The sequence below is a fragment of the Wasmannia auropunctata genome, unplaced genomic scaffold (assembly GCF_000956235.1).
Source record: "Wasmannia auropunctata unplaced genomic scaffold, wasmannia.A_1.0 LD336085.1, whole genome shotgun sequence".
Taxonomy (NCBI): domain Eukaryota; kingdom Metazoa; phylum Arthropoda; class Insecta; order Hymenoptera; family Formicidae; genus Wasmannia; species Wasmannia auropunctata.
The window spans coordinates 2,469,725-2,486,119 of NW_012026805.1; the positions used below are offsets into that span (position 1 = coordinate 2,469,725).

The 16,395-nt window shown below is 38.5% G+C and overlaps 1 protein-coding gene across 1 annotated transcript; it reads right to left on the reverse strand.

Moving 5' to 3' along the window:
* Positions 1 to 2,062: 2,062 nt before the first annotated feature.
* Positions 2,063 to 10,767, reverse strand: LOC105448497. Its single transcript, XM_011687128.1, has 6 exons — positions 10,714 to 10,767; positions 9,549 to 9,987; positions 5,848 to 8,252; positions 5,164 to 5,541; positions 3,655 to 3,888; positions 2,063 to 2,398 (listed from the first exon to the last, which is right to left on the reverse strand). Exons 1-6 carry the CDS (start codon positions 10,765 to 10,767, stop codon positions 2,063 to 2,065), a joined length of 3,846 nt encoding a protein of 1,281 aa, XP_011685430.1.
* Positions 10,768 to 16,395: the final 5,628 nt, after the last annotated feature.

Genomic DNA, 16,395 nt, shown 5'->3' on the forward strand with positions numbered 1-16,395 from the left:
CCCTCCCTCTCTCTCTCTCTCTCGTCGTCGGGAGAACGAAGCTAAGGAGACGTAAATGGCACTGTTCCCGCCCTTGTACTCCCACGTGGGTATTAATCCTTTTAAGGTGACATAAAACGGAGTGACTCTCGCGTTGCGTTTATGGCGAAAAACCGTAAGGGCGGGAAGACAAGGGGGGGGGGGTTAACAGAAGTAACGCGGAAATTGCGGTTTCAGCGAACCATCATATCGACACCTCCAATTGCACCCAATAGCGAGGTATTGCTTCCCAATTAATTATATCGCCCTGTAATTGAGAGCGATCGATGAAACACGCGGTACTTATTGAATATTTCATTACTGGAATATCATTTCATCGGCGATCAAGAAGTGGTCTAGAAAAATAGGATCAAACAATTCAAAATTTATACGGAGAGAACAATTTTGCTGGATCCAGATCTGAAAATAATTTCTGTTCAATAATCAAAATAATCTTGTTGGAAAGTCGAAATAATCGCTTAGAATACACCAAAACGTTTTACGGCCATGCTTATCATTTTTAACATTCCAACAAAATTTTTTGATGATTCAACAAGAATTAATTTTCAGATCTGTTTTCAGCAAAATTTTTAGACCTTTCAACAAAATTGTTCTTTCCGTGTAACTAGTTTTAACGACTTCGATGACTTCTTATTGTTAGTACTAACGAAAACTGCGATTTGTTTTAAGGAAATGTGTTTTATTAATAAGAAAATATTAATCAATACCGAGAAAAAAACAATGAAAACACTTAAAAGAAAAAAACTATCAAATAATCTACGTGGAATTAATATTAAACATCTTATCTATATAATCTCTTATTGTGCCTCTCGAATCTTTCTCTTAGCTCTCTCCTTCCATTACGTCTCGCGACAACGAAGTAAATTTCCGAAGAGGGAAACCAAAAATTTATCTGCACGCACGGAAAGAACGATTTTGCTGGAAGGTCTAAACATTTTGCTGGATACAGTTCTGAAAATAATTCTTGTTGAATTATCAAAATAATTTTGTTGAAAAGTTAAAAATGATAAGCACTTTTAACTTTCCAACAAAATTATTTTGATATTCTAGCAATCCAATTTAACTTTCCGACAAAATTATTTTGATTGTACAACAAAAATTATTTTCAGATCCTGAATCCATTACACTGAAAAAAATTTTGCAATTATAGCGAGAATTATTTAGGTACGAAAAATTAGCTAAAACGGATAAGTGATTAGTAAGCACTGCGATACCACATATGTTTTGTATTTAATCAATACAGATAACAAAAACAGAAATTATATCTGAACTATTTGTCAAATTTAACAAGAATTTAGCAAGAAAGTTTCTCTATGACGTTTAATCAGACTCCAATCCAGACTCCAATCATATTTGGTTGTGAGACCTATATTTTCTTGCATACATTTTTAGAATATTGCTGCTATAAATTCTACGTATGACAAACAATTTAAAAAAAAAACAGCGATATAATTGAAGTGTAATATTTAGAATTCTAATTGGAACAGCGAAACAATTCTCTGAGTGTAAAATCGTTCTTTCCGTGGCGCGGCAGTCGGCACACATTTTACGGATTCGCATAGGGAATCTCCGACACAGAGGTCAATCGGTTTGTTTCCGCCTGAATTAACGGCCACTCTGACATTTCAATTACTCACTCTTGCTTAACCGGAGGCTAGATATAACAGCGCAAGCTAAAGCGCATAATGTGTCATATCTCAATCGTAGGTGATCGATATATAGGTAACAACAATCGCGGGTGGGCGACAACAGCTAGCCCGCTTTCTCTCTCTCTCTCTCTCTCTCTCTCTCTCTCTCTCTCTCTCTCTCTCTCTCTCTCTCTCTCTCTCTCTCTCTCTCTCTAAAATAATACATAACATTTCGATTATACACATGATCGTACAACATGATATCAACGTTGATCGACGCAAAATATCGTCGATCTATTCCGAAAAAATATCACCAGTGTAATCAAAGTATATAGTTAACGATCGCGATAATTGGAAAATCACTACTCTCCTTCATCCGATCCATCCCTCTCGCGTCAGCGATTGTGCTTATGATCGCCGTCGTCGCCCTTCTTGAAGCTCCACTTCTTCCCGTGCTCGTGCCCCTCCTTCTTGCCGTGCTTGTGATCGTGATCGTAATGATGATCGTGACCCTCGTCGATCTTGTGGCCCTTGTGCTCGTGATGATGGCCGCCCTTCTCGTGCTTCTCCTCCTTGCCGTGCTTCTCCTCGTGATCCGCGCTGTCGTGATGCCCCTTCTTCTCGTGGCCGCCCTTCTTCGACTCGTGCTCGTGATGGTGCTCGCCGTGCTTCGCCGCCTCGCCGTCCTCGTGGAACTCGTCGAAAAACTCAGTGTTCTTCTCGTACTCGTCCTGTAAAGCAGCAGTAATATCGCCGCAATCGCGCAATATTTTTTATTGAGGAGAGTTCCAGCGCTACTCTCTAGTCGATAAATAATTTATTCTTAAAATTGTATAAAACAATTAGAATAATAAAATTATTAAAACATTATCAACAATATCTATTTTGCTAATGTCATTATACATTTATTATTAATTTTATATATCAGTAAATATTTTTTAAATGACAAAATAAAAAGTTATATAAGGCTCTCATTTGCTTAAGTACGAGTACCAACAGCAGAAAATGAAATATGAGTATGATATTTATAAATTATAATTTACTTATTATATCTTTAAAAAATGAAAAACAAAATATAATCTAAATTAAAAATGTATAAATTAACATTTTTATCATAAATTTGTCGTATTTTTATTATTGCATCAAATATATATCATTTGACAATTAATTTAATTCGAAGGTCTCTGAGATAACAAATCAGATGAAATGAAATGTGCCAATAAGAGCCAAATACAGTAGTTAAAGCATAAGAAAATAACTTTATTAATAAAAAAGAGAGATCACAAACGTTTCGACCCTTTGATTTAAGTCCTCTTCCCTGAAAGGACTTCCTTGAAGAGGACTCAAACCAAAGGGTCGAAACGTTTGCGCTCTCTCTTTTTTATTAATAAAGTTATTTTCTTACGCTTTAACTAACTGCGTTTGGCTCTTATTGGCACACTTCATTTCATCTAATTTACATCATTTGATGTTGCCACATGTACACCTTATCTTATTTGACAAATATTCTTGTTTTTTGTCATCAAAAAATTTCTCTCAAACTATACGGTCAATTCAGATGAAACTTCTTTACCAAAACAAACTTAAATGTTTACCTTGTAAATATAACAATTTTTAAATTTCTGTCTTATATGCAAATATTTCAAATTAAGAGAAAATGTCTACAAAATAAGGTTTATGTGTATATATTTATCATGTAAAATACTATTTAGAGTTAAATATCTTCAAACTGGTACGGTAAAAGTCAATAAGATTTTTTCTGGATATTATGAATATAATTTTCGTATCATTTTCGTATCATGTATGTATTATGGACTTGTCTTATGTTTCATCTAAAGCTGAAACCTCCTAAAATTAACACAAAGTCCAAAGTCGAGACGTCTAAAACTGTTAAAAACATCCTTGCAAGAACCGTCTAAAAGACATCATCTTACGTCCCGATTTTAGACTCTGTACGTTTAGGCATTTCTTATGTCGCACACATTACCTTCTTGTGCACCGAATGTTCACCATGGGTAGTGTGGCCCTTCTTATGCTCGCCTTTCTCGCCGAATTCCGCCGTCTTCTTGCCATCTTCGTCGTGATGATGCTCCTCGTGATATCCACCCTCCTCCTCGTGTTTCTTCTCCTCGCCGTCTTTCTCGTCGTAGTGTTTGCTGGCCTGTTCCTTGTCGTGATGCCCCTTTTCGGCCTTCTCGTGCTCGTGCCAGACTTTGTATCCCTGCGGCAAACAGAAGATCATTAATTAAAATCTGCCAAAACTACGAATAAAGTTTGATAGATAAATGTTTGAATGGACTTACCCGTACAGAAATATAATACCAAAAGGATTACCTTTTGGTATTATATTTGATATGTTTGATACATTTGATATTTGATATAATGATTATTGATTAACTTATTTTGAGCTAGTGTGCGTCTGATGAATACATCCAATATTCGAATAAATGAATAAATAATAAATATATAAATATACGAGTATAAATACTACTTTCCTTACATTCATGGAAAATTGAATAAATACTGTTTAAGCGATTTAAATGAATATATATTTGTGGATATGATTACGAATATTTTCGGTTTCGCATTCACTCTACACACTAAAATATTCTGCCTTCGAGCTTGGTTTAAGTTTAGGAAACACGATGATACCGAGGGAAGAAAATGAGAGTTAATTAAGCCGATGCTTTTATTGGAAATTCTGAGGAATCTATTAATTAAATAATACATTTTATTTAGCATCCACAAGATGCAAAAGCGCTTAAGACACCTTCTGGAATTAACATTACTGTTATTTTAATTCGTATGAAATTTTGCAGTGTTTGTATATTTTGATTTGCAAAAAAAAAATAAAAATTATGTATCATAAAAATAATTATTATTGCGAATGAAAGACTTTTAAATACAGTTTTTTTGTTTCTAAAATTTTTTTTTAAATGTGTATGTTTTTTTTATCAAATCTGGATATTATATATAAATAACGATATATAAAATTTGTTTTTCACTTTCTTTTTTACTTTACATTTTGTATGAATAAATATAAATAAATCGTAAAATAATCATAAAATATTCATGAATAAATATTTTTAAAAGTTCGAATAAATATTTAAATGAATATTTTTTTAATGCGAAAATTTTGAATGAATATAAATTGTAATTCAATTACAAATTTTTTGTATTTATCGGACACACTATTTTAAGTATTAAAAGCATTGAACAACAGTGCTTTTAATACTCAAAATAAGTAATTAATCATTATCTTCTAGTATAAAATTTTTGTAAGGGTAAGTCCATTTAAACGCTCGTTTATCAGATTTTATTCATTTTTGGCAGTTACTAATGATCTCCTGTTTGCCGATTTTGTAAGGATATATAAAGCAAGTCCGCTTAAAGATTGCGTTCATTTATTAAACTGTTATTCAATACTTTCAGTACTCAAAATAAGTAATTTCGAGTGTTAAATTAGCCAGTATTAAATTGGATAAGGGTAATTTACCTTCTCGCCTTTCTCTCCCTCATGCCCGTGGTGCTCCTTCTCATGTTCCTCACCTCCACCTTCCTCAAACTTGTGATCTCCTCCATCCTTCTTTTTCTCGTGGTGCTCCTCGTGTTTGTGCGCGTGTTCCTGAGTCTCGCCGTGCACGTGATCAGCCGCTTCCTCTACACCACCTTGAGCATCATCCTGATCTTTATTATCGTGTCCATGATGATCACGATGATCATCCCTGGCGCGCTGACGATGATATTCCTCGCGTGTGTGAGCGGGATTAGTTTCGCCATATTCCTCGCGCTCTTCGCGAGGCAAGTAGTCTCCTCGCGGAACCGCCTGATGACGGTGATACTTGCGCTTATCATCGTCATCGTTCTGCTCCTCCTCCTCGTATCTCTCGTCTTGTCCGTAAAGATGTTGATCCTTAGAACGCCGAGCGAACGGTTGGCCGACAGCAGCTCTCTCGTCTTCAGATTCTTTATACTTGCGACCCTGTCGATCTTGTCGGTCTTCTCGATCTTTCTCGTGCTGCTTATCGGCCCTTAATTTCTTTCTGTCAGAGCGATCGCGATATTCTTTATCCCGCTCATGAATTTCCTTACTCCGTCCATCGTTATATTTATTGTTACTTTCCCCTAATCGAGCCCCAATATGATACTCGCGCTCATCATCGTCATTGTTCCGCTCCACCTCGTATTTCTCGTCTTGTCCGTGAAGACGTTGATCTTTAGAACGCCGAACGAACGGTTGGACTTCGGCAGCGCTCTCATCTTCAGCTTCTTTATATATGCGATCTTGTCGGTCCTGTCGATCTTCCTTGTGCTGCTTAGCGCCCTCTAATTTCTTTTTGTCAGAGCGGTCGCGATATTCTTTACTCCGCTCATGAGCTTCCTTACTCTGTTCGTCATTATACAGTGATTTAGAATATTTACTGTTACTTTTCAATCGATCCCCAATGTCGCTTTCATGCTTATCGCGACGATCCTTCGGTTTGTCATATTTCTTACGATCGTAGCGTGGCCTCTCACGCTGCGCTTCGTCAGAATTGTCCCTATCATATTTATACTTATTGATTGATTGATCGTATTGATAATGACGACTATCATTGCCTTTATCTTTATTTCTTCTGTCATATTCTTCTTCTTCTTCTTCTTCTTCTGTTTCATCGACTTCTTCTTCATCATTGTTATTCTCACGCCGAACATTCTCATCTTTTTCTCGTCTATCGTCATTTTTACTGCCGTTATTTTCATTATATTCATAACGTTCATCTTGACGTCCATAACTACGGCTCTGCTGCGGATAACGATCTTCCTTCTCCTCCTCTTCGCGATCTTCCCTCTCGCGCTGTTTATTCGACGTCTTGTAAACTTTATAAGCCCCTCGATCGACTTGAGTTTTATAATTTCCGACGTTGTCATTATCGTCGTAATCTTCCTCCTCAATCTCGTCGTCCGCGTCTTCAGCGCGAGGCCGCTCGTTCGTCTCGACCTTCTCGTCGTTACTCCTCTTACGCTCTTCGTCTGCGTCTTGCGAGACGAATAATCTGCTGTCGTAATACGGTGTGGATTTGGAGGTGGCGATCGGTCGAACTTTCAGCAACGTGGGAGCGAGAGGCTTCAAAGTTGCGTAAGGACGGGCGGGAACTTGCGACGACGGCGCTGCCGGCTGCCTAAAGTCTGGCGTAATTGCTCGCGGCGCGTTGGGGAGCGCATTGGGGATGTTAGCCGAGTGCAAACTCGCGAATTTGTCGTAGCGCGCGATTATTCCGGCGTTTTCATTTAAACTCGACCTCCCGGCCTCGCGGGCATTGTCGTAGGCGGCGATTCCCGGCGAAGAGTCGCTCCTGCGAGCGCCGGCCTGCAGCGAGACCTTGTTCTGCCCTTGTTGTTGTTGAACGCCGGTGTTGAACGGGGCGGCGGACGTTTGACCGGGTATGTAAGTTGCCGCGAAGTTGATCGCTCCGCCGGCGCCGGTGACAGTCCGCTCGGTCGGGCTCTCTGCGATGGCTCTGTAATAACCCGACGGGTCGTAGCTTCGCTGGCTATCTGCAGCGGTGGTGACCGAAGGACTGGTCGTGGCGCCAATCACGGCTTTGTAAACGGCGTCGTAATTCGCGAGGGTGGTTCTCTCCGCCACGGGGGGACTCGCCGGCGGACTTGCCTCGGTGGTGCCGACGACCGTCGTCGAGTCGCGAGCGAGATGATTCGCGCGCTTTATCGGGAGATAACGGCGCGCCGCGGGCGGGCTAAAGAGATCCGTCGGAAGTACCAGCGGAAGCACGCTCGCGGAGGAAGAACGGCCGGTGGCCTGTTGCCGGCGATGACTGAAGCTCGCCGGTGAGGGGCTCGGCTTTCCGTACGACGCGTCGACGACGCTCGGGGTGACGAACGAGTCGGGCGATATGGAAAATGGCCTCGGTACCACCTTGTACCTCGGCGGCGATCGAGCGGCGTTCGCGTCGCTCGGGACGTTTAGATTTCTCAGACCTTTTGCATTAATAACGTTGTTGGAGTTACTGTTGTTCAGCAAGGAAGTAAATGGAGTTACAGGCTGAAACGAGAAGTCTCGAAAGGTCCATTTACTGTAACGACTCTTCGGCTCTTCCGTTGGACCGGAATAAACGTTGGATGCTGTTGCAGATCCGTTCTTGCTCCTCGTCTTTCCGTTGGACACCTTGAAGTGTCCCGCGGGCGTGCCGACGGGTTTCCCGGTTTCGCCGGATTCCTCGTCGGACTCTTCGACCGATGAGAATCGCGGAGTTGTGGCGGTGCGATTTAATTGCGAGTACTTTTTAAGTAACCTTCTCGACTTCTTGCCGTCCGCGTCGTGGAGAATGGGCGACGTGAAGGAGGAGTTCACCTCGGGACGCGACCTCTTCTCCGCTCCGTCGCCGTTAGCCGCGGGACGGATCGTCTGCACTTCCGGAACGGAGTAGATTTTCTTGAATTGCTTCACCGCCAGGGATAAGTAGGGATTCGACGTCGCCGCGTCGTTTCTCACCGTCACCGGCGCCTTCCGCGATATGTTTCTCAGCACCTCGGCGTAAGCCTTCTCGAGGTCCGCTCTTGATTTCGCGATTTTACCATCGACATCTGAGGAGTAAATATATATATATATATATATGTATAGGAAAAGCTGCAACTTTCTCCGATATTTCCGCGAAGTATACATAAGGGAAGATGGGGATCCTTCGTACGCTTTTGAAAGTTTTGCTTTTTGCTTCCCAAACTGTGTTAAATGCTTTTACACTACTTAAGTTTGTATCGATAAATAGTATAGATATCCAGTTACAATAAAAACATGCAATTAAAATAATAAATTAATATATAACTAAACGCAGATGATTTCTACAAAACTTGATAATCGTACGAATCTACCCCTCAGCTTCGTACATGTAATAGAGGCACCTATTTACGCATGGAATAGCTTCGGATATAAACATAAAACATTAAAATTATTATTTTAAATATTTATTGATAATTAAAATTTAAATGAAAACAATCTTATCAGTAGCTAATTAAACATCTGTTATAAACTTCTGCATAAAATAAACTTCTTTAAATTAGTATTTAAATCAACGTTGAGATCAAAATTCAAACGTTTAACTAAAATAATTTTTTTAATTAAGTAACAAAATAATATATACATATACGAAAAATGCCCTCGTGCTTGTGTACGAATCTACTCCAAATTCAAAAGAAAATAATTACGTTATTTTTTGTATAATTCACTAACCATATGATAAAATTAATGATTAAAGTATAATTTTAAGACATTTTACTTACTAGAAAAATATTGTTCTTGTTTATAACTTTAATCAAAGATATCTTAAATTACTTGTCAAATACCTTAGAAAATTTACTCAGCAGCGCTAAAACACGTAATATCCTGCTCTGTCGGTTTACGTAGTCCGACCGATATGAAACTTTGCTGGCACGTTACCGCGCAATAAGACTAACTAAATATGTATAGACGTGTTCCAAATCTGCGCGATTCTTCCCGAATCACTGTATATATGTGCCCCGTGCACTATTAAATCTATTGTGTCAAATTGAATCTTATTTAAGTCGCTACTGCTCGTATTTAATAAACAGTTATTTTTAACTAAAACAATAGTTACTTTTAAATAAAACAATAGAATTTAACCCAAATTTTGGTTAAATTTGAACTGTTTTAAATTATTTAACTTCATTGTTTTAGTAAAAAATAACTATTTATTAAGTAGGAGCAGTGGCGACTTAAATAAGGTTCAGTTTAACACTATAAATTTAACAGAGTGTACGAAGGATCCCCATTGCCTCCTATACGATGTATTATTGAATGTTTTCTTCCGTACTTATATTACGTGTAATATTTGTTCGAAAGAAAAGCAATTTCGCTTCGTTTACCGTGAGTGCCGTTCGAGCGATCGACTCCGATTCTCCTCTTGGTCTTCCTCGACGTGAGTCGCTGCGGCTCGTATCTCGCGATCACACGACTCATTATCTCCACGTCGTCCCCCAGATCGTCCACCTCGTCGTGCGGCTCGCTGACGACCGTGGCGCTCGACTGTGCCGCATCCTGATCGCCCTCCCGATCCGACCGCGGCGTCTTCCACGGATATCCGCTCCCCGGCCGTGTCTCGCGCTTGGACTGCAGGAGCGAGAGCACCTCGTCGTCGAGCCTCGACGCGTCCTCCGCCAGTACCGCGTTCGCGATCACGCGCGTGTTATTTCCGCTTCCGGCGACGGTCATCTCCTCCAGGATGACTTTCCGAGGGTCGTTCCGGACGTGCGAAACGTCGCTCGTGTGGTTGCGCGTTCCCGCGTCACCGATTTGTAACGTCAGCTGCAAAATATAGGTCGATGTTAATTATGCGAACTTTATTACATTGTGTAAATATGTAAATCAAGTATACGCATCCCGATGCGAGCGCGTTATATATTGTTTCGCGAACCGCGAAACGTCAATAAAATTTCGGTTCGTTTGAAAGAATATATAATTTGTCTCTCTCTTCTTCAATTATCGCGCGTATTATACTTATACGCTTCTCGCGGTAAGAGCGATAATTATTCGACGAACGCGATGAAATTTATTAGTGCTAAATGTGTCGCGCGCGTATATTAATTAGATTAATGTCAGCCCGGACACAAGATCCCGTGTGTGTTATACACACAATATTCGGCACCGTATACCCACTTTATTGTCCCCGCCCCCCCCTCCCTCTCGCTCCACCTGTTCTAATTAAAAGTTGACGTAAACACGCGTTAACCTTTGCCGCTGACAGCCCCGCGCGAGCGCGTTTGCTGCACATTTACTAGCTGGCGAATTATTTATTTTGCCGTTCGCGGCAAAGGGTGCACGTATATATATATATCGTTAGATACATGTGTGTGTGTACGTCACAGCGTGCCACGAGAGAGAAATTAATCAAATCTATATCGGACAGAGCTTCGCGTCCTTATTCCTCACGTTCGTACCGTCACGTATTTATCGTTTAAAGGCGCTCATACGTGCGTGTGTGTGTGTGTGTGCGCGTGTGTCTTATAGGATTTATACTACCGAGATTATTACCAAGTGAATTAGCAGCAGTAGCACCATGGCCACCAGCTTCCGGAAGGTTTGCATCATTCGAATCCGCGGCAAAGACTGAGCCGCGTTCCCGACGCGGCCGGACAATTATATCGAGCCATTTCCTCGTCTATCAGAAAACCGTTTCGCGAATGATGTGACAGTTTCACAGCGATTAGACCACCTCGGAGTGTGTCTCGCCGAAGGAACCGCGTCGGCAAATCCAGTCCTGCAGCAAATCGATCGGCTCCTTCGATTCGGCTTCCTCCTTTCTCCTCTGTCGCGCGTTGCACAAGATCGTCGCTCGGCCGGAGCCGAGCCCCGATCTGAAAGCACATCCCGATCTCTCGATTTATTTAGATCTATTATTAACGCGGTGCCTTGTGCAACAACGCGCGCCGCGTAGTTTTTTTTTACACGATCGAAGTATCTCGTAACGCGAGGAGGAAACGGAATTATATCCCCGAGCTGTTATTATACGCGCGCCGACCGACGCGGACGTCGCGATCCGCACGCGGTCTCTTACTTGCACGACTTTCTTCCGTTCTGCCTGATTTTTTTTTATCGGGCGGTTATTATTGCCGCACATCAGCATTTACATGCCACTGAGAAAAAATATTTATTGAAAAATGCACAAAATTTGTTTCATCTTATACCCAAAATATTTAGTCCGATTAACGTTCAACTAAACGTTACTATACGATGACACAAAATAACTTGTTACTGTTATAAACAAAATCCTGTTTTTTTAACTTAACTATTTTGTTTCAAGAAAAATTCATCATATTTAAACTCAACCGTTCGATTAAAAATACACACTATTTATTATATCCCCATCAGCTGCATCGTTTAGTCAGTTTGATACTTGGAATTTGAACAAATATATTAGATAATTAAATAGCAAACACAAATAGTAGTATTAAATAGTAGTATTTTGAACAAAATAATTTAATTGAGTTGGTTCAGTTGATTCTTGATTAAAAAATTTTGATGGTTGACATGAATGAATTTATATATCTTTCTTTGTGCAGCTAAAGAATTGTTGAATCAACCATTGAATCAAGTAACTATACAAATTTAATTAGTACAATCAATTTTTTTTCTCAGTGTGCGATATTTTGCTCACCTACTCGCGTTACTCGCGGCTTATCAAAAAGCGTATAAACGCGTCGCCGCCGCAGGCAGGCGCTCGATCGCGCGCGGAACGCGGCTAGCTGTCGGGAATTGAATTTGCAAATATCGTTCAACGGACGTCAAACGATCGCCACCCGACGAATCCATTAATCGCGGAGAACGCGGAATCAAATTTTGCATCTCCATACATTCGACACATTATCCGGATTTTCGTAATGCCACCGCGGCCGTTCGGATTAATGTCGCGCCTTTGCATGCCAGACACCACTGTGGCGATGTGCATGTAAAGTCGCACGATCTCCTGCGGTTTCCTGCGGCGCGGCCGTCACGTAGAGTATTACTTCAAAGGATATTGCGTGCGAACAGGACAAATTGCGCTAGAATCGCGACAGAATTTGACCGAGCAAATAAGCCATTATTCTAAATCAACGTCAAAGAATGAAACATATACAGTTATCCTTTTATTGTTTTCTTATACAATGCTCTCATAAGTCGATAAACGTTTCTTTCTTCCATCATTTTGCCACATGCTTGCATACGCTATTTCTTCGTTACTTTATTTATTATCTTTCTCATTTATGAAAATATTAATAAATGTTGTATATATGTTTGTATATATATTATTCTTTTAAGGATAACTTTAGCAATTTTCTTCTAAAGCAGCTTCAAGTTTCAAGACATTGTAATTTCAGGATGTGAATGCAGTCTATTCTCGATTAGGCAAAATTAAGATTGATTATGTCAGCCGAAGTGAAAAGAAGTTTCTTGGCGCGACTTTTCACGCGATGTTGCGTCGAATTTCTGCGTGCATTCAAGCCTAAATGGGACAGCTATAGTTGCTTGTACACCGCGTCAACGTTCGGCAACCCCGGGCTGCGCCTTAATTAAAAGACGTAATTGAAGAGAATTTGTTATGCAAGTAGTCGTTGCCAACGGTGGAAACATTTCGAAACTCTCCAGTGAATTCGATTCGAGGGAAGGCGCCTGCAATGGCATTTCGAAATATTGAACGAGAGTTTAAACGGTTACACAATATTAAATGATTATCGTCGTGATAATAATTATATTTTACAATATGTAATATAATATTTTATTTTATAAAAAGTAACACAATCGCGAATTTTAATATAATGTCAGACTTTTCAAGCATAGTATATTATTTTACCATCTAAAAATCCTTCGACTAATTGATGTTTTTTTTTTTAAGAAAAATAACGAGCAGCTATACTTTTAAATATATACTTTTAAATATATTTAAAAGATTGGAAATAAATATGAAGAAGCATTTTAAGAAAAAAAATTGCAATTAAATAGAAACTTCATTTCTATTTTCTTTCATTTTATAATATAATAACTGTATATATTAATAATGTATATATAACCAATTTCTACTTAATATATGTAATAACTTAATTTCAAGTAAAAAAACAAGTGAGTATATTTTAACGAACTTTATGCATGATAAAAATTTGTAGTTTAAAAAATTGGAAACTTGCGAGAAATCTGACGATCATTCTTTCAATAAGATATCAGTTTCTGATTGACCGAAGAATCTATGGACCTACGACCTTCGACCTATGGAAGTAATCCGCAAGATCTTAGATATCGTATATACAGAATTAAGCGCGAATCGATACGACCACGGAATCATAGTTATTTCGTCGGCCGGCGCTCGCCGGTCCCGTGAGCGGAATTCGTGGACCTACGTCAGGCGGCGCGAAGCTGATTCTGACAGTTTTCTGACAATTGATCCTCCACGTCAGGTAGCAAACGGTCCACGTCATCTTGTCTTACGTCATCTTTTAACAATCTCGCAATGCAATCTCCGCGGACCCACCGTTCCCGGCGGTATTCGCGACAACGGATGCTCACTGACCTCGTTACCACGCAACGGGTCTTTCTTATACCCCTCCGTGTGAAATTCAACGCGCGACATCGTAAAAATCGGACGCGGGGGACTCGGAAAGGCGCGGCGGAAACGCCCTCCCTTACCTTCCTCGTCTCGCGCAAATTGAAGATCCCTCCCCCCCGAAAAATTCCCTGGCGATGCAATAATCGAAACAGCAAACATAATGATGGGTTTATTCCTTCTAACTATATAACCCTCTTACAGTCGTTTTTATTCCTCCTTCTCTGTACTGGGTTTGTACCTTCGTATCACTTTAACTCTTCAGCCCCAAGTGTGCACATATTTCCAACTAGGATTAAAAAAACTTTGCAGTCTTAATAACTCAATAACTTTATCATCAATCGGTCATTCGGATTCACGACTGTTCTATCAGTTTTTTATCGATAAACGACATGAGTTATATTAATTTGCGTTTTATTTATTTATTACTTCGCGTTTTCTATGTGTAATCGGATATTAATTCTAAATAGAGTATATTATATAACGGATATTAATTATTGACAGACTGCGTTGATATGAGTTATATTATTTCGTGTTTTATTTATTTATTACTTCGCGTTTTTTATGTAATATCATATATATTAATTATTTAATGTTGGTGGCTGATGAAGACTGTAGTTAAGTCGAAACTGGTATCGCAATCATATACATTTATCTATAGGATATTTAATCTTGATATTTAAATGAAATATATTTATTAGCATACCCATGAATCTTGCACTGAGAAAAAAAATTTGTTGAAAAACGCAAAATTTGTTTTATCTTACCAAAACATTTAATCCAACTACGTTCAACTAAACGTACGATGACACAAAATAATTTGTTACTGTTATAAACAAAATATTATTTTTTAACTAAACTATTTTGTGTTAACAGAAATTTATTTAACTCAACCATTTGATTAAAAATACACACTATTTATTATCCCCATCAGCATCGTTTAGTCAGTTTGATACTTGGAATTTGAACAAATAGTATATTGGATAATTAAATAGCAAACACAAATACATATACTAATACTATTTTGAACAAAATAATTTAATTGAGTTGGTTTAGTTAGTTCTTGATTAAAAAATTTTGATGGTTAACATGAATGAACTATATCTTTTTTTGAGCAACTAAAGAATTGTTGAATCAACTATTGGATCAAACAGCTATACAAATTTAGTTCGTACAATCAATTTTTTTTCTCAGTGTGCTCGTTTACAGCCTCTCAATTTAACATTAATATTTGTCTTTAATAACTTTAAGTAAATATTTTAGGAATAATATAGATATATTATACACATTGCAATAGTAATATAAAAAAAATAACTGCAAATTTTATAAATCCTTCTTAAATTATTTTAAATTATTATCTAGTCTTATTATTTTTGCAAATTATACCCCTTCGTTCATCCGTGCATACATGGATTATGGACTCGATCAACTTTGAGGAATAATTGTCCGGCAGCATCTAGATAAATTTGCGTAAGCATTTAAGGATAATCGTCAAACCGATCGCGGCGCGTGATATGGGCGGATTGACTGTGCACATACCTATAGCAATCGATTGCCAGAGTAAGTTTGATAGTCGGGTAAATTCAGCAGAAAATAGGGCCATCGGGCATACGATTACGTTTTGATCAATCCTCTCGGTAATGTGCCTACGTTATAGTGGGATTACATACCATCGTTCCGAACGATTCTGTCAATATATCGCAATATGCATTAATTACGGGCGCATTAGATAATAGAAACAAAGATAATACGAAGCAGCAGCACGCTGAGTATGCCGATGGAGGATTCATAACGGTGCAACGAAAACGTAAATTTCAATACGCGTATCAAGGAAAGAACGATTTTGTTGAAAGGTCTAAAGATTTTGCTGAAAACACATCTGAAAATAATTTTTCGTTGAATCAAAATAATTTGTTGTAAATTTCAATATGTATATCGAGGATAGAACGATTTTGTTGAAAGGTCTAAAGATTTTGCTGAAAACATATCTGAAAATAATTTTTCGTTGAATCAAAATAATTTGTTGTAAATTTCAATATGTATATCGAGGAAAGAACGATTTTGTTGAAAGGTTTAAAGATTTTGCTGAAAATCGTCTGAAAATAATTTTTTGTTGAATCATCAAAATAATTTGTTGGAGTGTTAAAACTGATAAGCATTGCTATAAAACGTTTTGATATTCAATTATTTTAACTTTCCTACAAAATTATTTTGATTGTTCAACAAAAATTCTTTTGAGATCTGGATTCAGCAAAATTGTTCTTTCCGTGTACCTTTTCAATAATGTAAATTCTTTTAACACCGAAATATTATTTAACACCCTCAATTTCATGCATATCATGATTTGACGAAAAAGTTGTATTTCAATTTATTCGTATTCTGTTGTTTTTACATAAAGCTGCTATCACTGTTATAAACCGCTAAATCTGCCGCGGTAATATCGGTGGTCAATCTCACTTGTTATAATCACTTCATTTGTGATTACATAATTAACTTGAGGTTAATTACTCTTATTTGAATATCCATCTGCCTCAATCGAGAGGTTCGAAACGCGAAATTGGATTTTGCTGAAGATTATTAAACCATTAAATTATGATTGGGGAGTTTCCTTCGAGAACACGGCAATCTATTTATATTCGAGT

Excerpts from the sequence above, each read along its gene's own strand:
- LOC105448497 (XM_011687128.1), bottom strand. The coding sequence starts at position 10,767 with ATGCAAACCTTCCGGAAGCTGGTGGCCATGGTGCTACTGCTGCTAATT. Across the intron at positions 5,542-5,847 it reads GACAAGACGAGAAATACGAG|GAGGAGCAGAACGATGACGA; the intron begins GTGGAGCGGAAC and ends AGATACGAGGAG. Across the intron at positions 3,889-5,163 it reads AGGGAGAGAAAGGCGAGAAG|GGATACAAAGTCTGGCACGA; the intron begins GTAAATTACCCT and ends TGTTTGCCGCAG.